At 43.3% G+C, this 23,821-nt stretch overlaps 1 protein-coding gene across 5 annotated transcripts in view; it reads left to right on the top strand.

Moving 5' to 3' along the window:
• The window catches only part of uacaa (uveal autoantigen with coiled-coil domains and ankyrin repeats a), a 159,107-nt gene that overhangs the window by 57,706 nt on the left and 77,580 nt on the right, over positions 1–23,821 (top strand). For 4 of the 5 annotated variants that reach the window (XM_078530097.1, XM_078530102.1, XM_078530098.1 and 1 more), the window contains exons 2-3: positions 13,208–13,338; positions 17,948–18,036. In XM_078530097.1, the coding sequence (XP_078386223.1) occupies positions 13,208–13,338; positions 17,948–18,036 (220 nt within the window). Of the gene's footprint in view, positions 1–4,762; positions 4,886–13,207; positions 13,339–17,947; positions 18,037–23,821 lie in introns of those variants that run through there. The other variant, XM_078530100.1, reaches the window with a different exon arrangement.

The raw sequence follows: 23,821 nt of genomic DNA, 5'->3' as shown, positions 1-23,821 counted from the left end.
GACGTATAGGGTACCCATGAGTAATTATGTCTGTGATCTAATCCTGGAAAAGGCTTGAAGGGGTTCAGATGGTTTGTATAATGACTAACTAGTGTTGTCACCCATTGGTGTGTTTATAAGCAAACCGAGTGAAACTATCTCCTATCAAATGGAGGCCAAATGTTTGGTCTTTGGAGTTAAAGTCCTTGTTTACTACTACTGTGCCAAAGGATGTATATTTAAGATTGGCGATATGTAATTAAGACTGTTGGAACACTTTCCGATCTTGTGACTTACGAACAGGAAAAGAGGAATTCTATGGCTATTGGAGACTATGCAAAGCTTTTTATGATCCAGGTATCATGAGTTGTGAGAGCAAAACTCAAGTAATTTAATAACGACCGAGAGTCCTGGGACAACCTCAACGACAGAGTTGCATTTATATAGCACTTTTTTTGAATATTGCTGTAAAGAGAGGCTTGTTGCCGAAACTTTTTGTCTTGTGCTCATCAGGACAGTGTCAAATTTATACTACAGGAGAAGAGGCTGCTGATTGGCTGGTCTTGGCCAATCTGAGTTGGCTTGCCAACCCTTTACTCCTATAGTATAAATTGCTATCCATTGAAATTTGATATTCTTGCATTTGTTCAGATGAGTGTAAGACATCTCTCTTTTCAGCAATTTCGCACTTTTCACCACCTGAGGATGTCCCAGAAAGCTTTCCAGCCAATGAAGTATAGCCACTGTTGTAATTTAGGAAACGCAGCAGCCAAATTGCACACAGCAAGCTCCTACCAACAGCAAATGACCAGATAACATGTTGTCTTTCATGATGTTGGTGAGATAAATATTGACCAGGACACCGGGTTTACCCACCTTGCCCTTCTTCGAAATAGTAGCGTGGAGCCTTTCCTGCCCACCTGAGAGGGTAGACAGGCCTCGGTTTGACGTCTCATCCAAAAGACGGTACCTCTGACATTGCGGCTTGCAGCTGTGTTTGTGTGAAGGAAAACCCTCATCTATTAGTTTTCCTGTCAGGAGAGCGGGATTTGAGATTGCTGGGGAGAAGCAAAAACAATGACGTTAGTGGAAAGTTGTCCTCTTGCGTTCTTTGTGATTAGGAAAGGAGATAGAACATTGCAGAGTCAGTATTGTCTTTCCCAAATCCAGACCCCTGGTCAGACATGCAATCTTTTGAAGGTTAGATTGTTTTGTCACAATGCACCGTGAGCAAATATTTACTGGATGTGTTTCTGTTTCAACAAGTCTCAAGTAACCAAAGCAAAGACCCCCTCTTATGATGGAATGTTAATTTAAATATAATGGAGCTTCATAATAAAACTTACAAGAATAAAATTCTATTGGACCCTCTGTGGTTTTTGGCAAAAACCATGTCTTACTATTTTCATTTTAACCGGTGGTGTTTTATTTACGAAAATTCTACAACAAGGGTTTTGAAATGCTTTTTTGAAGGAGCAGTTGGAGATATTGACTTTGGAACACTCTGGGTTATAGCTTTGAAAGGAAGCCTCAGCTGCTCGAAGGTTAAGACATTCTTGTTGAACACAGCTCAGTGGGTAGCACTCATGCATTGAGTCAGAAGGTTGTAGGTTCAAGTCCCACTTCAGGGACTTGAGCACAAAAATTCAGCGTGGCACTCCCAGCGTGGTACTGCGGGAGCTCTGCACCGTCCGAGGTGCCGCCTTTTGAATGGGCATAAGGACCCCTCGGCACTATTTCGAAGAAGAGCAGGTAAGTTCCCCCTGTCATCCTGCCTAATAACCAGGTTATCTGACCATTGCAGTTTGTAGGAGCTTGCAGTGTGCAGATTAGCCTCCTCTTAACCTACATTAGAGCAATGTAAACACTTAAAAAAAAACAAGCTGTTTCACTGGCTGTAAAGCACCTTGTGACATCTTGAGGTCATGAAAGGCGCTATATAAATGTAAATTCTGGGTACAGTGTGTGTGGCCCCTGACATCTCTTTCAGGTTTCCTTGTGGTTTGTGTTAAAAATCCCTGTTACCCTCCCTCCAAAGCCTGGATTTATCCAAAGGAGAGCTGAACACATTCTTGATTCATTCAGGTCGGGTTTCCCATCCTTGAGAAGTAAGAACATGCTCCAGACCCACAACCCTCTGAGATATCTGCACCACTCTAATTCTGACCTCTTATGCATTTCCAGTTAATAAAACCTCCACCATTGGTGGCTGTGCCTTCAGCTGCCAATGCTCCAAGCTTTGGAATTTTCTCCTTTCATTACTCTGCCTCTCTATCTCGCTTTCCTCATTCAAAGCCTACCTCTTTGACCAAGCTTTTGGTTGTCTAACCTAATATCTCATAAGTGGCTTGATGTCTTACTTCACTATATAATACTTCTGTGAAGTGCTTTGGGGTGCTTCATTACATTAAAGTGCAAATATAAATATTAAGATAAATATAAGATTTTCAGGCGGGCTCACTGTGTGCAGCATTTACGTGTGCTGGAAGCCACATATATTAATACACAGGGCTCTGTTCAGAACATGTACACACATTGTGCCTGTTTCAGCTTCACAAAATAAGTGACAGCCATTCACTTGTTCATTCCTCAGGGCAATGCCTTACCCATCAGTCAAGCTGCCTGGTTTAAATTTCAAACAATGCTTGGCAATTAACTGTCAGTCACCATCAACCGGTACATTCTCCATGGCAACGCCTCTACCAATCAGAGTTTACTTGCCAACCAATCAGCACTCTCTTCTCATACAGTATAAATTGTTATTCCCTTTATATTTGGTATTCTGCAAGTTGTCTTGGTGCGTGCAAGATGAAAAGCTTCAAAAAAAAACCTTCCTCTTTTCTCCCAGCAATGCTCAAGTTCTGTACTACCAAATGACAATTTATAAATATTTGTTGTTGCATAAGAAATAAGAACAGGAGCAAACCATTTGGCCCCTCGAGCCTGCTCCGCCATGCAATATGATCATAGCTGATCTTCTGCCTCAACTCCCAATTACCCTCAACTCGACTTTCCCCACCAGCTCCCCATGTCCCTTGATTCTCTGAGGGACCAAGAATCTGTCTCCGCTTTAAACATACTCAAAGATTGTGCATTCACAGCCCTCTGGGGTAGTCAATTCCAAAGATTCATAACGCTCTGAGTGAAGATATCTCCTCTAGTCTCCGCCCCATATGATCGACCCCTAATCCTGAGACTTGTGCACCTGTGTTTTCGATTTCCCCAGCCAGGGAAACAACCTGTGTGTCAGTACTTGCGATAAAGGCTAAAAGATATTGTATTTGCAGGGATTAAATACAACTGCTCTCTAATGAAGTTCTGTTCAGCTGTCTAGACCCTAAGCCCTGGAGTTCCCTCCCTAATCTCCTCCTTCAAGACCCTCCTTAAAACCTACCTCTTTGACCTAGCTTTTGGCCAGCTGCCCTGATATCTCTCCATGTGGCTCAGTGGCAAATTTTGTTTGATAAAGCTCCTTGGGTTGTTTTGCTGGGTTAAAGGTGCTATATAAATGCAAGTTGCTGTTCGTATTGAATTCTTGTTTAAAAGGTGTGTCTTTATGCTCACATGGCAATTTGCTAAGAGAGATTACTCTCTGGTCTAAGAAGGCACCTTAAATTTAACATTCGATCTCCCACTTGTAGGATTTTCAGGAACGCAGTCTATTGTCTCCTGATCAGAGGTTGGTGACGGCTCATCAGATGAAACTGAGTAATCTAGTATCCTGTGTTTTTAATAGTCTTAAATTCCAAATGAAAATATCAATTTCTGTAGCTGGAAATATATTTAAGGCGCATGGTTTAAAATACATGTCCTGGCCAGTAGCACGATATGTTTCTCCTTGTGTGATTGACTGTGGCTCTCTTGTGACAATGTTATTGCATCTTGCTGCTGACACGTTTTCGCTCCGGACAGTACAAAGTGAGATGCTTTGGCAGGGAATTGCGGGGCTGGAAAGGGTACGTGAGAAATTTTGTCGTCGCGGTGGAGAATCTTGATCTGCCTGTAAAAGTGATGATGCAATCTGCGTGTCGTGCTAGGAAAGAAGTCATCCTGGTAGTAACCGTGTCCTGGTTGATCGGTCATTTGATGCTATTCGAAGGTCAGCCAAAGGCTTTCTGGACCTTGCATCTCTCTGCTGGAGCTGACTATTTGTAGAATCTGCAAAACATGCCTTAATGGTACCACAGTTCTTCTCTAGGCCTCTTTGGCTTTAATGATAGCTTGATACTCCATTACTCACTGGCTATGCATGCACAGAATTATTATTAGCCATACCTTGCAGACATCTCTCAGAAGGTTGCGAGGTCAAAAATGAAGGAGTTGGCTGACTGATGGCCTGTTTACTGTGATCAGGGTGTGATATTTTAGAGTCAAGTTAAAAGCTTTACTTACGCTTGGCACAAGTCACTTCGGCATGCACTGCCCAGCAGAAAGAGCTTGAAGACCTCGCATTGCAGTTGTTTATGTTGAGAAGAGCTGTAATAAAACAAAATAGCACCAAAAGACTTGGCCTGGTTGCTGGAAGAAGGGGAGGAGCTATTCTACCTGGTTATGTTTTAATCTCTGGGTGCCAGTCTGTGGTTTCTGAGACGGAGCTGAAAACACCACAGCAAAAAATCCTCCTGGGGAGTAATGCAGTCGCAAGAGGAGGCGGAAGATGAAGAAAATTTAGTAAAATGCTCAAGCAGGATTGTGGACTAAGGCCATGCAATTCTTCTGAAGTTGTAGGACAGTGCCGGACCTGCAGAAGCAGCTACTTGTGCTTTCTGGCCCTGGTCTCCACTGTGCAAATTGCAGAGTTGAAGATTTATAGCAAGCAGCACTTTGCGACCATAAATCTCCCCGAGCACCAGCAGCATCCTTCATCAGCATGAAGCGTTGGTTTTCCTGTGCCTCCGTGCCCTTTGTAGGTATCTCTTCCTGAAGGTAGCGAGTGTTTTGACAATTGTAGTTTAAATCAGTGGTTGGAAGTTTGCATGTGAATGTGGGACGCAGGTTTCTTTTGATCACCCGCATGTTGATTTGGGCGTAATTTATTGAGTCGCGGTTAATGATGTTGCACCTCGGGCTGTTTGTGATACTATACAGCTGGTGTTTTAAAGGAGAGACGATAAGAGTTTGCGATGGCTGCAGAAATTAGATGTTTCCATTGATCCAAAGTGGCTCAGGGGCCTTCAGTAATAGATGTGTGGAAATGAATGAATGGACTGTAATCCAGTTGAGTTCAAGTGATGTCATAAAGCTGCAAGACTAAAGCTCCAAACGACTACTGATCAGCCTCCGGAGCCCAGAATTTTTATTCATATAATTCAGCCTTGTTGTATTTTCTGCCTTTTAGCTCGTACTGATGACGTTGAGCTTTGTTTATTGCTTGTGTCCTTGACATCTGATGCTTTCAACCTGGTCGATTGAATTGCAACAGTCTTGAACAATTTAACTCTGGTGTTTTCACAACAGCGTAACTATTTTATAAATAGCAAAGCAATTATTGAAATATTTTAGTGCCCTTGCAACATTACAAAGGAATTTTAATGTTGATTTTGATATTTTCAGTGATAAATTTCAAATATTTTACAATTATTTCCAACAGAAATATTTACATAGGGAAACCATGCAGACTCTTGCTTCTTCCTTCTCTCCCCACTCCAATAGTTTCATTGTCCATAGATACATAACAAACTGCGGCAAGGTGAAACATTTCAAAACCTGACCCTCCACGAACCTCTCCTCCTCCTCAACCTCTCACTTCTCCCTTAAGACGCTCCTTAAAGCTTACCTTTTTGACCGAGCTCTTTGGTTACTTGTCCCAGTATCTCCTTATGCAACTCGGTGTCAAGTTTTGTTTGCTAACACTGTGATGTTTTACTGCATTTTCTTAAGTTTTGTTTGAGTTTATAATGCCATTTGAATTCAGTTATGCGTTAATGTATGTTTGATCTGCGATTGTTAATTCCTTTTTTATCCCATTCTCTCCCTCCTCTCTCCCAATACATTTGCTTCCTCGGTGAGTTAAATTTCATGGCCATCGATGGTCAACAGGTGAAGAACCAAGTGGCAATTGTTCATGGGGTGGGGGGCCTTGATTAATATGGCAAGCTCTTCGAAGGGGGGTGCAGGGTGGGGTGCGCAGTGTGAGAGCTAGAAAAGGAGGAAAGTGGAGGGGGAAGCACATCATGAGCGAGCTTGATCTATTCCTCACCTGATGTTCTTGCATGCACACACACACCCGCACATAATCTAGGCTGGTGCATTGGTGCTGAGGCAATGCTGCACTGTTGGAGGTGCCGTCTTTTGGATGAAGCATTAAACCGAGGCCCTGTCTGTCCTTAGGTGAGTGTAAACAAAAAAAAAAAAAATCTTGTGGAAATATTTTGAAGAGCATGACAGTTCTCCTGGTATCCTGCCTGATATCTATTCCTTAACCAACATTTAAAGATAGCTTATCTGCTCATTATTACATAGCTGTTTGCAAATTTGCATTGGCGTTATCTCTATTACAACAATTTCTATATTCCATTGGCTGTAATGTCTGAGATTGTGAAAGGTGCTATAGAAATGCAAGTCATTTTTCTTCCACTCCACTCGTTAGTGGTCAGGATTGGGAAGCCGATTTTCCTCTTTCCTCAGCTAAATACAATTCCCAAACCCCTTTAGTACACAGACCAAGGGCCCGGGGTGGATTCCTCCGTACATGTCTGTATGGATCAGCTCCTCACTGGATGAACTTCCCGAGCACTTGAGAACCATTTTTTTTATTTTTAGTGCCCTCCTCCCAATCACTTTCTCCACCCTCTTTCCCCCCCTCCTCCCCCCTCCCCCACTCCTGTGACTTAATGAGTGAATACATTTCCCATTATGCTTCTGAGTGACCACCATCCATTGAGTCTGTGTGTGTGTGTCTGTGTGTGTGTGTCTGTGTGTGTGTGTCTGTGTGTGTGTGTGTCTGTGTGTGTGTGTGTCTGTGTGTGTGTGTGTCTGTGTGTGTGTGTGTCTGTGTGTGTGTGTCTGTGTGTGTGTGTCTGTGTGTGTGTGTCTGTGTGTGTGAGCTAGTAGAAATTTGGGGGATATCAGTCAGGTTTTCCGGCTCCTGATGTTTGTCCAGTGCATCTTCATCGAGTCCAGTCCTAACCTCTGACATCCACAGTGATTTCTCCCTGCAGTTAAATAACATGTTGCCTGCTGACTTTAGATAGATGGTGAGGGACAGGATGACAACGAGCATCCACGGACCCTAACCCCAGCGGGAGTTAGAACCATTTCCAAAGCAGCTTTCCGAATCTTGGGGGCATCTTAAACCCTTTCACCGGAAATGATGTCGGGAACACAATTTGCATTTCTGAGGTTCCTTTAATGTAGTAAAACATCCCAAGGTGCTTCACAGGACAGTAATCGGACAAAAGTTGGAAAGGGGAATATGTAAATACATTACCCTACTTGCAGTTTCTAAAGATATAATTAAAGGATTCAATAGGTAGGAAGAAACTATTTCTTCTTTTTAATTCGTTCATGGGATGTGGAAATCGCTGGCTAGGCCAGCATTTATTGCCCATCCCGAATTGCCCTTGTTCAGATAGCATTTAAGAGTCAACCACATTGCTGTGGGCCTGGAGTCACATGTAGGCCAGACCAGGTAAGGACAGCCTAAAGGACATTTAGTGAACCAGATGGGTTTTTACAACAATCGACAACATCATTAGACTTTTAATTCCAGATTTTTTTTTTATTGAACTCAAATTCCACCATCTGCCGTGGCGGGATTTGAACCCAGGTCCCCAGAGCATTACCCTGGGTCTCTGGATTACTAGTCCAGTGACAATACCACTGCGCCATCGCCTACCTTGCGAGAGTCCAAAACAAGGGAGCATAACGTTAAAATTAGAGCCAGGTCATTCTGAGATGATGCTAGGGAACCTAAGGGTAGTGGAAATCTGAGTCCCCACCCCCTGCAGCCCCCAAAAAAGCTGTGTAGGCTGGGGATTGGAAGCTGGAGATACATGGAATTGAGATACAGATCAACTATGTTCGAGTTCAATACATGAATATGTCCAAGGGACTGAATGGCCATCTCCTCTTCCTGCGACAGATCCTTTTTATTTTTGTTGGCCGGCATTAGAGAAGTATTAATATTTTGTGTTGCTTCAAATAGATTTTATTTGCATCCGGGATGGCAACAGGTTGAAACCAGAGACGCTGACTAGAGGAGATTATCAGAACGGAGAGCAGAGGAGCAACATTTGTTAATTATGGGTTTCCTAGTGGAAGCCAAGATGAAGGCTTTACACATTAGAAATAAAACCAACAATAGGAAAAAACTCATTGTACACCACAAAAGCTGTCAGAAGTTCTAAGCCCCACCCCAGCTTGAAGTTTCACTTTTTAATTGGCATTTGAATTTGCCTTGTTAGTAAAAGCAGGGAAGGGAGGATAATTCATCAGGAAAAACTTGAAATGCATTGTCACCTTTTTGTGTTCTTGGAGGATTTCAGGGGTGTGTTCTATTCCTCAGACAGACTGCTCTGTAACTTCCTCCAGCCCTACAACCCTGCGCTCCTCCAATTCTTGGTGCCTTACATACCCCCAGCTTCCTTCACTCTATTTCCCTCCCTAAACCTCTGGAAGTATTAACACACTCCTTTGATCTTTGACCAAACTTTTGGCCACCTGTCTCTGAGGCTTGGTGTCAGATTTTGTGAATAATCACTCCTGTGAGGTTTACTAGGCTGTTCACTGTATGAATGGCAATTTATTATATTTTAAATATAAATGCGAATTATTGCTTTTGCTGAGAGATTCAGTTTGTCAGGCATTGGCTGGCACTGCCTTGCAAATTTTTGAGATCGTCAAGATATCAGAGTTTGCACCCTGTGTCATTGTGCTGACCTGTACTGGTTCCCGTTCCCCGTTGGATTAAACTTCAAGGCCACCTCCTAGTCTCCAATTCCTCCTTTGTCACATCCCAGCCCACCTCTGCAAAGTCTCCAACGTGCATTCTCTGCTGTATCCTGTGGCCTCCTATACCCAACCTCCAATCCGCCTCTTCAGTTGCCTCATCCTTAATGTTTCAACCCTGTGCACTAACCTTCACACAACCTTGACCCTGAGGTTTCAATCTTTCTCTGTCGCTAGGTCGAAATCCTGAAGTTCCTTCACTGAGTACTGCCACCTCTTTGAGGTTAATTAGGGAGGAGTATTAAATGCTGGTCTTTCCAGCATCACTTACATCCCATGAATGAAAAGGAAAAATAAATACTTCTAGTTCTTCCTCAAAGCCTCAGCCCTTGTCCGTATTCTCCACTGTGAAGCACCTCAAGGTAATTTTGTACATTAAAGACACCACATAAATGCAGGATGTTTTTGCGTGAAGGAGTTTACTGAATAGCTAACAATTTAAGTTAATTGGCAAAAGGAGCAGGCTTTTTTTTTAAGCAACAAGTTATGATGATCTGGAATGTTCTGCCAGAGAGGGTGGTGGAAACAGATTCAATAGTAACTTTCAAAAGGGAATTGGATAAATACTTGCAAAGGAGAAATTTTCTGGACCATGGGGAAAGTGCAGGGGAGTAGGAGTAATTGAATAGCTCTAACAATAGGTACAGTGAGCTGAATGGCCTCTTTCTGTGCTGTATGATTGAGAGTTAGAAATACTGAATCGTATTACCCTATTGCTAATAAGACCTGTAATCATTAACAAAAAAAGCATGGGATGAGGTTGTGGAGAAATTTGCGAACTGGGAGAGGAGGCTTTAAGTTCAACAGGTTGAGGTGGTTGGGAACGAGGCCAGTGATTCCAAGGAGTATTTGCAGGACAGGTTGCAAGTGGTGGCATTACGTAAATTTTTTTGAGATCAGGACACCTGCAAAATGAGCATTAATAATTAGTGGAATGGGCAGGCAAATGATCACATTCAATGCTGAAAAATGTGAAATGATTCATTTTGGTGAGAAGAATGAGGAGAGACAATATAAAATAAAGGGCACAATTTTAAAGGGGGTGCAGGAACAGAGGGACCTGGATGTATATGTGCATAAATCATTGAAGGTGGTAGGGCAGGGTGAGAGAATGGATAATACAGAATACGGTACCCTGGGCTTTATTAATAGGGGCATAGAGTGCAAGAGCTCTTTAACCTTGTATAAAGCACCAACTGGAGTATTGCATCTAGTTCTGGGTGCCACAATTTGGGAAAGATGTGAAGGCATTAGAGAGAGTGCAGAAAATCACAATGTTATGATGCAGAAGGAGGCCATTCGACCCATCGTGTGTGCACTGGCTCTCCGAATGAGCATTATGACTTAGTGCCATTCTCCCGCCCTTTCTCCATACCCTTGCACATTGTTTCTATTCAAACAATCATCTAATGCTCTCTTGAATGCCTCGACTGAACCTGCCTCCACCACACTTCCAGGCAGTGCATTCCAGACCCGAATCACTCACTGTGGGAAAAAGTTTTTTCCCACATCATATTTGCTTCTTTTGCAAATCACTTTAAATCTGTGCCCTCTTGTTCTCGATCCTTTTATGAGCAGGAACAGTTTCTCCCTATCTACTCTATCCAGCCCCCTCATGATTTTGAACATCTGTCAAATCTCCACCTTCTTTCCAAGGAGAACAGTCCCAACTTCTCCAATCTAACATTGCTGAAGTTTCTCATCCCTGGAACCATTCTTGTAAACCTCCTCTGCGCTTTCTTCCATGCGTTCACATCCTTCCAATAGTGTGGCGCCCAGAATTGTACAAAATATCCAGCTGAGGTCTAACGAGTGTCTTGTATAAGCTCAGCATAACCTCCCTACTCTTGTACTCTATGCCCCTATTAACAAAGCCCAGGATACTGTATACTTTAACTGCTCTCTTTTCTTGTCCTACCTCCTTCAATGATCTATGTACGGAGACACCCAAGTCCCTCTGCTCCTCCACCCCCTTAAGAATTGTGCCCCTTATTTTGTATTGTCTCTCCATGTTCTTCCTACCAAAATCCATCACCTCGGACTTCTCTGCATTGAACTTCAACTGCCACCTATCTGCCCACTCCACCAACTTGTCTATGCCCTCTTCTATTCTATACTGTCCTCCTCACAGTTTACGATGCTTCCAAGTCTCATACCATCTGCAACCTTTGACATTGCCCCTTACACATATAGATCTAGATTATTAATATATACCAAGAAAAGCATGGACCCCAATACTGGCCCCCGGGGAACTCCATTACAAGCCTTCCTCCAGCCCGAAAAATATCCATTGACCATTACCCTCAGTTTCCTATTACTCGGCCAATTTTGTATCCATGTTGCTACTGAATGCTTCCAGGGATGAAGAACTTCAGTTACATAGATTGGAGAAGTTGGGACTGCTCCCCTTGCAGAAGAGAAGGTTGAGAAGAGATTTGATAGCAGTATTCAAAATCACGAGGGGTCTGGACAGAGTAGATAAAGGAAAACAGTTTCTACTGGTGAAAGGATTGAGAGTGAGAGGCACAGATGTAAGGTAATTGGCAAAAGAAGCAATGGAGTCCAGAGGGAAAACACTTTCCTGCAGCAAGTGGTTAGGATCTGGAAGGCACTGGCTGACAGTGGTGGAGGCAAGTTCGTTTGAGGTTTTCAAGAGGGGATTGAATTGTGATCTGAAAAGGAACAATGTGCATTGTTATGGCTAGAAGGCGAAGGGATGCTACTGGGTACTTTGGTTATTCGGAGAGCTGGCGCAGACATGATAGGCTGAATGGCCTCCTGTGTTGTAACAATTATTTGATTCAATGATTAGAGAAATTAAGTCTGGAGGTGAGACTCTGATATGGGTTCCGATGGAAGGCCATTGACCTTAAATGTTAACTGTTTCTTTCCCTAGATGTTCTCTGACCTGCTGAATGCTTCCAGTGTTTTCTGGTTTTATTCCTCTATGGGCTTTGGGGACAAAGGGTTAGACAATGGTAGTGAGTGGTGGTGTGGAATTAGAAGTAAGTGGCCTCGATACTCGATTTAAAGATAAGCACCAAGATTAATTGTGGCTCACCCAGAGATAGAGTCCAGGCAGGAGGGATGATGGAGTTGATGGCAAATATGTAGGCTATTAGTAGGGTTGAAGATGATGAATTATAGGAAATTGGGAGCAATTCCATGTCTGACAGTGACATAGTGACAAGGTGGCCTTGTTTGTGGGGTCAAGCAAAGTGTTGGAAAGATGGAACTGGGCAATCTTGTACTTTGGAAAACTGAGCCCCACCATATCTGTGGATTATGTCACTATGGGCAACCTGTAGCCAAGGACCAGTCTTTTGGGGTGATCTGGATGTGACCATATAGGAACTGTTAGAGGCGTCAGGACAGGAGTTGCAAAAGCTGCATTGGGGCAGATGGACATGGAACCAAGCAAGCACGCTGCCCTCCTCTGCTTTTGTACAATCTTTTCCTTATCTCTCATCTTGCTTCCTCCCCCCCCACCCCCTGCATTTTCTAACTGGGACGGATGAGGCAATGGGTGAGTGTAGTCACTAATAACTCCAAGAGGAAATGCAGGTGTACCTTCCTTACCCAAGGAGTGGTGTGAATGTGGAACTTGCTGCCTCATGTAGTGTTTAAGGTGAATAGCACAGATGCATTTAAGGGGAAAAGGAACAGAAAGATCTACTGCTAGGGTGGAGGGAGTAGGCTGGGAGGAGGCTTGTGCAGAGCATGAACACAGGTGTAAGCAGTTCGGTTAGATATCCAGGTTCTATATTATAGACTCTATGTAACTTGTTCCGAGTACTGTGTACCTGTCAATATTGCATTTCTTGATATGTCTAGCTCCTCAGGATATACAGCTGGCCACTTGGGTCCAAGCATCTGGTCAATTCGGTGACAACCATACTGAATATTGTACTGGGGAAATTGGAGGAATGAGAAAAAAGCAGGACACTTAAACCCCTTCTTTTCCAGCTAACTGAGAGGAGCGAAACTGTACTCGTGTCATTCGCTGGTCGTCTGGGCCGTAACACAAGAGTCCATCTGCTGACATTGTACCTTTGCATCTTGCAGGGGGGTTGCTTGTAATGTTGAGCTATTAAATCTTGCACATGTCGGATTCCTTTTTAGACTGGAGGAAACAGGTGCTGATGTATAATATGAAAATGCGTGAAAGGGAAGCTCCAGTTAGTGGGCTGCACGTTCCCCACGCCACATTATCAAACTAAGATGTTGCGTGCTTCCCTGTATCAAGTACTTTAATGCAATATTTTTATTTTTAAAACAGACATCCGACTGGAACAAATACGATGATCGGCTGTTGAAGGCTGTGGAAAAAGGAGATGTGGACAAGGTTACATCAGTTCTTGCCAAAAGAGGAATTATCTGTACTAAGTTGGATGTGGAGGGCCGATCAGCGTAAGTATCCATCGACCATCCTCACTCCACACGCTCCAGTTAGAATTCAGAATGTATTGAATTTCAGTTTTTTAACCGGTCAGTTCTATAGCAGCCAAGGTCTTGTTACTTGAGAAATGATGTTGTGGAGTTTGGTTTGTATACTTTTAGAATCACATAGCTTGCATGTGTTGGTATCCTGTGTGTGCACATTTCTTTTTCTGTTTGTTCAATGAGGAAATATGTGCAGATGTCTGCGCCCAGAGCGTGCTCTTTCTGTATTTATTTATTTATCAAACATGAAGTTCTCTGCCCACCACTCTCTTTCTCCCCCTTTCAACTCTTTCCCACCACCCCCCCTCCCCCAACGCTTCCACCTCCCCCTCTCCCTCTAATTGGAGAGGGAGTTGGCTTTGAATTATCTGTTCATTGTCTATGTGACTGCGTATTCAGCGATAAGGAAGATTTAGAGCATAATGGCCTGGCTAAGTTCAGCAACTGGTCATGTGGAAAATGATAGTGTTCCTGCTCTCGAATCCTGCAACAGGGTGTTTTTTTTTCTACCAAAGCTGCTGTCACCAGACTGTGTTTTGTCCGCTATTTATTTAAATTAGACAATATCATGAAAAATTATCCTGTATCAACTTGCCATCTGCTCAATTATAACTTGTTAGCACAGTGAACACTCTGTGATGATGGTTTTCAAATCCACACATCCTGTCCTGTGTAGCACTGGCCACTGTTCCCCCCCCCAGCTGTAAGGATCAAAAACAATGAATTGAGTAGGAATATAAGAATTGTTAGGAACAGAAAAAAGGCATTGGGTTGGATGATGATGTTTATTATTCTGTATGCTTGACTGGATTCTTGGCTGAATTAATTCTGTGCAATGGCCCAAGGACCCTTTGTGATAAGAGGGATGTGGAGCACTGCCTAAACTATTGTTTGTTGTTTAAACCTTGCACTACAAAAGCTTCCATTTCTATAGCACCTTTCATGTAGGAAAATGCCCTGTGGCATTCCACAAGAGCATTATCAAATTAAATCTGACAAGCAAGTCACATAAAGGGATATCAAGGCAGTTGACCAAAAGCTTGGTCAAAGAGGTAGTCTTAAGCAGCATCTTAAAAGAGGAACGAGAAGTAGAAAGGTTTAAGAAGGAAATTCCAGAGTTTAGAGTTCAGGCAGCTGAAGGCATGACCGCCAATGGTGGAGCGACTTAAATCAGTCAAGATGCCAGACATGGACAAGAAATCTCAGAGGGTTCTAAGGCTGGGGAAATTACAGAGATAGGGAGGGGGTGAAGCTATGGTGGGATTTGAAAACAAGGATGAGAATTTTAAGATAGCGATGTTGCTTGACTAGAAGCCATTGTAAGTCAGTGAGCACAAGGTGATGGGTAAATGGGACATGGGGTGCAAGTTAAGATAATGGCAACAAAGTTTTGGATGTGTTCAAGTTTAAGGAGGGTGGAAGAGCCACTGCCAGAGATACCATGGATCTGTTTGTTACCGAGTGTGATTGAGATAAACTTAGTGAAAATGTATTGCCTGGCGTCTCTTTCAATAGCTTTTTTTTTAAACTTGTGTCCTCTAACTCAAGAAAAATCAAGCAATTGTTATATATGTACAGTAAAAAGAAAATGTAGTTTAGGGGTTTTGTTGTAGATCCATTGTTAGAAGAGTTCTGATGAAGGGGCAAAGGATTTACATTGGGTCATTGTTATCATCTTGTTTTACAGATTGTAATGAGCCTGCTATGCATTTCCAACATCTTGTTTTTTGTTTCAGCTTCCATTGCATGTGTATTATTTTCTTACGCCAAGTGCTTTCTGTAGAATTATAAAATGATACAACACAAGGGGGCCTTTTGGCCCGTTGTGCCTGTGCTGGCTGACTGAAAGAACTATCCAATTAATCCCTTGCCTGGGAGCCGTGTAATTTTTTTTCCGTTTCGAGTAATTATCCAATTTGCTACCCTTTCTGGCAATGCAGTCCAAATCGTAACAACTTGCTGTTGTTTCCTTTTTCAAAAAAGATCATTCTCCTCTGATACTTTTGCTAATTACTTTAAATCTGTGTCCCCTGATTGCAAGCTCTCTCTTTATCTTGCAAGCTCAAGATTCCTCCTTCCCCAAACTCTGCAAACAATTTCTCAGTAGAGAACAAGAAAACAATGACCTCCTTGTGTTTTGCCTCCTTAGCCAGTGAATGCAGGAGGATGCACGAGTATGAGCTAAGATAGCCTGCTGTGATTTCTCCTTAAAGATAATATTGCGATCACAAAGTCACTGTACGAGTTCAGATCTCTATTGTACCACTCCACGGCAAGATGGGATTTAATTAAACACTCCACCGAGCCTCCTGAAGCCTAACTTTTCCAACAGTCAATCTTCCCATGTGTGGCATGTGGGAGTGGTGAAAACTAAGGCAGAATTTTGTGGGCCCCTGGGGTGAGGAGAGGGGACTGTAAAATCCTGTGGGTGTCCTTCCCACTGCCGACCCGCCCTCCCCTGACCTAACAGTGATGTGGGAAGGCGTGGCTAAAGTGGTCTACCTGCCCTCACTCCAACTGGGGCTCTTAAGTGGCCTAATTCATGGCCAGGGGTTCAGACAACAAGCCATGTGTAAGACCAGGATGGTGAGATGTAGGTTAAAAGCATCAAGGATGGGAAATGGTTGAATGCAAAAACTCAGTGAGAAGCAAGGTGTTGAGGAATTTGAGTGGGTGTAAAACCATGAAAAGTTTGAAGGAGAACTGGGTAAGATGGTAGAAAATAAGAGCTTTAAACATTGAATAAAGCACCCTATGATTATGACGATAAAACCAAAATTAAACTTGGTAATAAGTGCCATGCACGCACTTTTGTGTGGAGGGAAGGGGTCATTTGGGGTGCTGGGGGAGGGGGCGGGACAGGAAGGAGAGAGAGTGTGAAGAGGCATTGAGGAGGAGGTCAAAGAATTTGAGCGTGGCAGAATGGGAGAGAGCAACGAGCCAGCTGAGTTGGTTGCTCAGTTGGAGCCGTGTGCTGCGAGCGAGGGTGACCAGGTTAGAGAGGGATAGGGCTGGGCTGGTTCAGGATAGCGGCAGTGTAGAAATATAGCTGTGGAGGAGGTATGTATGCAATGTAAACTGAATCCTGACTCTTCCATCACTCTCCTAAAATTAAAAAGGGGTTTTGAAATGAATCCTAATTCTTTCTTAAAATAAACATGGTGCGTACACCTCTGAATGCCTTTCGGCAGACATTGGATGCAAGCACTTAAGTTTAAACATGATCAACTTGATTAGTAACCCCTGTGTTCATTTTAACAAGTAGCAAAGCTTATAACTATTAGTAGCTAGATTTGTAGGTAGTGCCAACACAGGGCGTTAGTAGAGATTTGATTGTTGATGATATTGTTGTAAAAAAATTCCAGAGGGAACCATAAATACATCATTATCTGCCAAAAGAAAGAAAAATGATTCATGGTAGTATAGATTTTGAAAGAATGAGTTATTCCTAAGCCTTTCCTTTTCGGAAAGTTTGATTGCACTGCAAAAAGCAGAATAGCTCTTTACACTGAACCAATTTAGCGGCTGTCTGTCTGCTTGTGTGGATAAATATATGGCAAAGCTGAAAACTCACTCACTAATGGAGCTTCACTCGATGACACTGAGCCCACCTCAGCAAAGCAGCTTCAAATGGAATTCTTGGTGCTTTCTTTTTGTGTTTGTCAGCAAGGATTTTTTTTTCATTATTAGGCCCAATAAAGTCTAGCTAGGATGCACTTATTGAACATGCCTGTGATGCAATTCTGTACTAGATCTTGCAGACCAGAAAGGGACAATTCAGTGATTAAAAACAAAAAACTGCGGATGCTGGAAATCCAAAACAAAGACAGAGAATTACCTGGAAAAACTCAGCAGGTCTGACTCAAGGGTCATGAGGACTCGAAACATCAACTCTTTTCTTCTCCGCCAATGCTGCCAGACCTGCTGAGTTTTTCCAGGTAATTCTGTTTTTGTTAGGGACAATTCAGTGTTTAGTCAGTTACCAACAGGAGGTGAGGCCCTGGCTTGCACTTGTGCCAATTTAGATTTGATGCCTCTCAATTTAGCTGACTTATGTTAAACTTGGAACAAACTTGACCTCAAGTGTTGATGCACAATTGGATCGTTAACAACGTGGAGTTTGACTGTTTCAAGTGATCTTGCAGAAGCTTTAACGATTTGGACCCTTTCATTTGTCTTCATGCACAAATGTCGCTGGGAATTTCTTCCTCTTGAGGGAAAGGCTGTTGTTGCAAACAGAAAGCGGTCCAAGTTTGATTCTCAAAGTTCTGTTCTTGCGTCAGTTTCAATTTTAATGTAAGCCTTCGTGAAACCTGAAGTGCATTGGTGAGGTTGAGTAATCTGACTGTGGCCGTCTATTGAAAGCACATTATCTATCAAAATTTGGCCAGGTATAAGATTGTAGTCGAGGGTACAGGTGTGGTAGAAGCCATTTGTGATCTTGGACCTTTTCAAAAGGGGATGTGTAAAATGATAGCAGCTGTGTGAAAGAGAGACAGACCATGTATGAACATGTTAAAATATGCTGCTTACAATTTAGAGTTTAACTTTCATTTGGGCTTCTATTCCTTTTCAGCTTCCATGTTGCAGCAGCTAAAGGAGATGTCCCCTGCATCAATGCAATGCTTTCTCATGGTGTTGATGTTGCGGCAATAGATGCTTCAGGTAAATATTTGCTTTACTTTCCTTTCATTACTGAACAGAACTGGTTGGGGGTTGGGGGGGGTGCAAATACCCTCTCACCTGGAAGCTTCTCAAATTGACACTTTTTGAAGGCTGATTGACTCATCATTTTTAAAAAATTTCTCCCTTTCCTCCTTCCTTTGGGCACTTGAATGTCCTACGTTAAGAAATAGGAGCAGGAGTAGGCTGGTTGGCCCCTCGAACTTGCTCTGCTCTTCGGTAGGATCGCGGCTGATGATCTACCTCAACTCCATTTTCCCGCCTTAACCCTTAGCGTCCAAATATCTATCGATCTCAGTCTTGAATCTACTCAATGACTGAGCATCCACAGCTCTCTGGGCCGGAGAATTTCAAAGGTTCACGACCACCTGAGTGAAGAAATTTCTCACCTCAATCCTAAATGGCCAACCCCTTGTCCTGAGATTGTGACCCCATCTAGACTCTCCAGCCAGGGGGAATTAACCTTTTGTTGTTTACCATGTTAAGAATTTTATACATTGCAATGAGATTACCCTGTCATTCTTCTAAACTCTTAAATATAGATCCATTCTACTCAGTGGTTAACTCTCTCTCTCCTGAGTCAGGAGGTTAGGGAGTCAATTTGCATGCCAGAGACTTCAATCTAGGCTGACACTCCACTTCAGTACTAAGGGAGTGCTGCAGTGTTGGAGGTAGTCTTTCTGATGAAACACTAAACAAAAACCCCATCTGCCCCCTTGGGTAAACGTAAAAGATTCCACGGCACAGCGACAGTAAAGGAACGGCGATATATTTCCAAGTCAGCATCGTCTGTGACTTGGAAGGGAACTCTTAGATGGTGATGTTCCCATCTACCTGCTGCCCTTGCCCTTCTAGATGGTAGTGGTCGTGGGTTTGGAAGATGCTGTCGAAGGAGCCTTGGTGAATTCCTGCAGTGCATCTTGTAGATGGTGCCCACTGCTGTTACGGTGGCAGAGGGAATGAATGTTTGTGGATGCGGTGCCAATGAAGTGAGCTGCTTTGTTCTGGATGGTCTCAAGTTTCTTGAGTGTTGTAGGAGCTGCACTCATCCAGGCAAATGGGGAGTATTGCATCACACTCCTGACTTGTGCTTTGTAGATGGTGGACAGGCTTTGGGGAGTTAGGAGGTGAGTTACTCGTCGCATGATTCCTAGCCTCTAATCTGCTCTTGTAGCCACAGTATTTATATGGCTAGTCTAGTTCAGTTTCTGGCCAATGGTAACCCTCAGGATGTTGATAATGTGGGATTCAGTGATGGTAATGCCATTGAACATCAAGGGGTGATGGTTGGATTCTCCCTTGTTGGAGATGGTCATTGCCTGGCACTTGTGTGGCGTGAATGTTACTTGCCACTTGTCAGCCCAAGCCTGAATATTGTCTTGCTGCATTTGGGCATGGACTGCTTCATGTTGGTCCCTTGGAGGACAAGACTGGGGGAGTTAATAGTGGGGAAACGCAGAAATGGCAGAGACACTTAATCAATATTTTGCCTCAGTTTTCACAGTGGAGGACGCTAGTGCCACCCCAATAGTAACAGGTAGTGCAGAGGATATAGAGAAGGAGGAACTTAGAACAATCACCATCACTAGAGATAAAGTACTGTGCAACCTATTGGGATTAAAGGGTGACAAGTCCCCGGGACCTGATGGCCTACATCCCAGGACCTTAAAGGAAGTGGTAGCGGAGATAGTGGATGCATTGGCTATAATATTCCAAAATTCCCTGGATTCTTTAAAGGTTCCAGTGGATTGGAAAAATGCTAATAGAAACATAGAAACTAGGAGCAGGAGTAGGCCATTCGGCCCTTCGAGCCTGCTCCGCCATTCATTATGATCATGGCTGATCATCCAACTCAATAGCCGGCTCCCGTTTTCTCCCCATACCCTTTGATCCCTTTCGCCCCAAGAGCTGTACCTAACTCCTTCTTGAAAGCATACAATGCATATAATACCCTTAATCAAAAAGGCGGGGAGGCAGAAAGTCGGAAACTATAGACCAGTTAGTTTAACGTCTGTCGATGGGAAATTGTTGGAATCCATTATTAAGGAAGTAGTAATTGGGGCATTTGGAAAGTCAAAATGCAATCCATCAGAGTCAGCATGGTTTTATGAAGAGTAAATTGTGTTTAACTAATTTGCTAGAGTTCTTTGAAGATGTGACAAGCAAAGTGGATAATGGGGATCCTGTAGATGTAGTATATCTGGACTTCCAGAAGGCCTTTGATAAGGTGCCGCACAAAAGATTAATACACAAGATAAGATCACACAGAGTTAGGGGTAATATATTTGCTTGGATAGAGGATTGGCTAACTAACATAAAGCAGAGAGTCAGGATAAATGGGTCTTTTTCTGGATGGCAAGCTGTAAATAGTGGGGTGCCACAGGGTTCGGTCCTTGGGCCCCAACTACTTACAATCTATATTAATGACTTGGATTCAGGGATAGAAAGTACTATAGCTAAATTTGCAGATGACACCAAAATAGATGGAAAAGTAAGTTGCAAGGAAGAAATAAGAAATTTACAAATGGATATGGACAGGTTAGGTGAATGGGCCAAAATTTGGCAGATGGAGTTTAACGTGGATAAGTGTGAGGTTACCCATTTTGGTCGGAAGAATAAAAAGGCGACTTATTATTTAAATGGAGAGAAACTTCAGAAGGCTTCAGTGCAGAGGGATCTGGGTATCCTCATGCATGAATTGCTGAAAGCTAGTATGCAGGTACAGCAGGTAATAAGGAAGGCAAATGGAATTTTGGCATTTATTACTAAGGGAATAGAGTATAAAAATAGGGAAGTGTTATTGCAACTGTACAAAGCATTGGTGAGACCGCACCTGGAGTACTGTGTACAGTTTTGGTCCCCTTACTTGAGGAAGGATGTAGTTGCACTGGAGGTGGTTCAGAGGAGATTCACTAGATTGATTCTAGAGATGCGGGGCTTGTCTTATGAGGAGAGTTTGAGCAGTTTAGGCCTATACTCGCTAGAGTTTAGAAGGATGAGAGGAGATCGAATTGAGGTATATAAGATGCTAAAGGTGATAGACAAAGTAGACATGGAGTGGATGTTTCCCCTTCTGGGGCATTCTAGAACAAGAGGCCATTGTTTTAGGCTAAGGGGTGGTAGATTTAAATTAGAGATGAGGAGGAATTACGTTTCTCAAAGGGTCGTGAATCTGTGGAATTCACTACCTCAGAGTGCAGTGGATGGCGGGATGCTGAATAAATTTGAGGAGATAGACAGATTTTTAATTAGTATTGGGTTGAAAGGTTATGGAGAGAGGGTGGGAAATTGGAGTTGAGGTCAAAATGAGATCAGTCGTGATCGTAATGAATGGCGGGGCAGGCTCGAGGGGCTGAATTCCCTGCTCCTGCTCCTAGTTCTTATGTTCAATATCTGAGAGGTCGCAAATGGTGCTGAACATTGTGCAATCATCAGCCAACATCCCCACTTCTGACCTTACGACGGAAGGAAGGTCATTGGTGAAGCAGCTGAGGATGGTTGGGCCAAGGACACTACCCTGAGGAATTCCTGCAGTGATGTCCTGGAACTGAGATGACTGACCTCCAACTGCAACAACCATCGCCCTTTGTGCTAGCTATGACTCCAATCAGCAGAGTTTTCTTCCTGATTCCCATTGACTCCAGTTTTGCTCTGGCTCCTTGATGCCACACTCAGTCAAATGCTACCTTGATGTCAAGGGCAGTCACTCTCACCTCACCTTGGGAATTCAGGTCTTTTGACCATGTTTGAACAAAGGCTGTAATGAGGTCAGGAGCTGAGTGGCCTTGGCGAAACCCAAACTGAGCGTCAGTGAGCAAGTTATTGCTAAGCAAGTGCCACTTGATAGCACTTTAATGACTCTTTCCGTTACTTTACTGATAATGGAGAGTAGACTGATGGGTCGGTAATTGGCTGCTTTTTGTGTACAGGACATACCTGGGCAATTTTCCACATAGCCGGATGGACGCCAGTGTTGTAGCTGTACTGGAACAGCTTGGCTATGGGCGCAGCAAGTTCTAGAGCACAAGCCTTCAGTACTATTGTCGGAATATTGTCAGGGCCCATAGCCTTTGCAGTATCCAGTGCCTTCAGCCCTTTCTTGATATAACGTGGAGTGAATCGAATTGGCTGAAGACTGGCATCTGTGATGCTGGGGACCTCCGGAAGAGGCTGAGATCGATCATCCACTCAGCACTTCTGACTGAAGATTGTTGCAAATGCTTCAGCCTTATCTTTTGCACTGATGAGCTGGGCTCCTCCATCATTGAGGACGGGGATATTTGTGGAGCCTCCTTCTCCAGTGAGTTGTTTAATTGTGCACCATCATTCACAATTGGATGTGGCAGGACTGTAGAGCTTAGATCTGACCCATTAGTTGTGGGATTGCTTAGCCCCGTCTATCACTTGCTGCTTATGTTGTTTGGTGCATAAGTAGCCCTGTGTTATAGCTTCACCTGGCTGATACCTCATGTTTAGGTGTGCCTGGTGCTGCTCCTGGCATGCCCTCCTGCACTCTTCATTGAACCAGGATTGATCCCCTGGCTTGATGGTAATGGTAGAGTGGGGGATATGCCGGGCCATGAGGTTACAGATTGTGTTTGAGTACAATTTTGCTGCTGATGGCCCACAGCGCCTCATGGGTGCCCAGTCTTGAGTTGTTAGATCGGTTTGAAATCTATCCCACTTAGCACGGTGCTAGTGCCACACAACACAATGGAAGGTATCCTCAATGTGAAGGCGAGACTTCGTCTCCACAATGACTGTGCGGTGGTCACTCCGACCAACACTGTCATGGACAGATACACCTGCGGTAGGCAGGTTGGTGAGGATGGGGTCAAGTATGTATTTTCCTCTTGTTGGTTCCCTCACCACCTGGCACAGACCCAGTCTAACAGCTTTGTCTAGTGTGTGTGGGAATGAAAAGTGCTTTCAGATTTCGCACAAGTCCAGCTGTAATTTTAAAATGATGTCCTCTTGTTCTGGATTCCTTCACCAGAGAAAATTGTTTTCCTGTAAAGGAAATAGGAGCAGGAGTAGGCCATATGGCCCCTTAGAATCTGCTTAATATTTACTCAGCTGAATCCCTTGATTAATTTTAAGCACTTCCTTGAAATCACCACTCAATATTTTAAATTCGAGAGAATCCAGACCAAGTTTATATAAACTTGCCTGAATTCAATCCTTTGAACTCTGATCCCATGCTGGTGAATGTCCACTGTTATCCCTTCAGAGGCCAGAATATCTCTCTCTCTCTCTATTTTTGAAAAACTTTACAAAGTGCAAATGACTGTTGTAATGCTGTGGTAGCTAGTGAGAGGTATCTGTAATAGTACAAGAAAATAATAACAAGCACTGAAACTGTCTATTGTTCAATCTTGTGCCATACAGGCACTGCATTATAAATAGGTTTGTTCCATTACAAACTATCTCAAAGGTTGTAAGAACAGAATATGAGTAACTAAATACTGTTTCATGAAACTTAAATGGTAATAAAACACTTTAAATATATTTTGGAAAGGCTTTATAAACATTGCATAAGTGTTCAGATTAAGACCGTTTCTATTTGTGCATGTTTACCTTAAATGCCTGTCTGCACCAAGCAGCCAGCAGTTTAGTGTCCTGCTTAATAAAAGGTCCCGGCTGGTCTGGACTGCCAGCCTCGACTTTCTTCAACTTTGTTGCCCCCTCCCCCACCAAAATTGTCTTTTGGGCGAAGCCTCCCTCTATCCATCAGCCCAAGTCCTGGAATTGCCGCTCCGCCCACTAC

This window comes from Cetorhinus maximus, chromosome 26 (assembly GCF_964194155.1).
Source record: "Cetorhinus maximus chromosome 26, sCetMax3.hap1.1, whole genome shotgun sequence".
Lineage (NCBI taxonomy): Eukaryota > Metazoa > Chordata > Chondrichthyes > Lamniformes > Cetorhinidae > Cetorhinus > Cetorhinus maximus.
The sequence above is the reverse complement of the archived record's forward strand: the minus strand, read 5'-3'. Positions and strand labels throughout refer to the sequence as shown.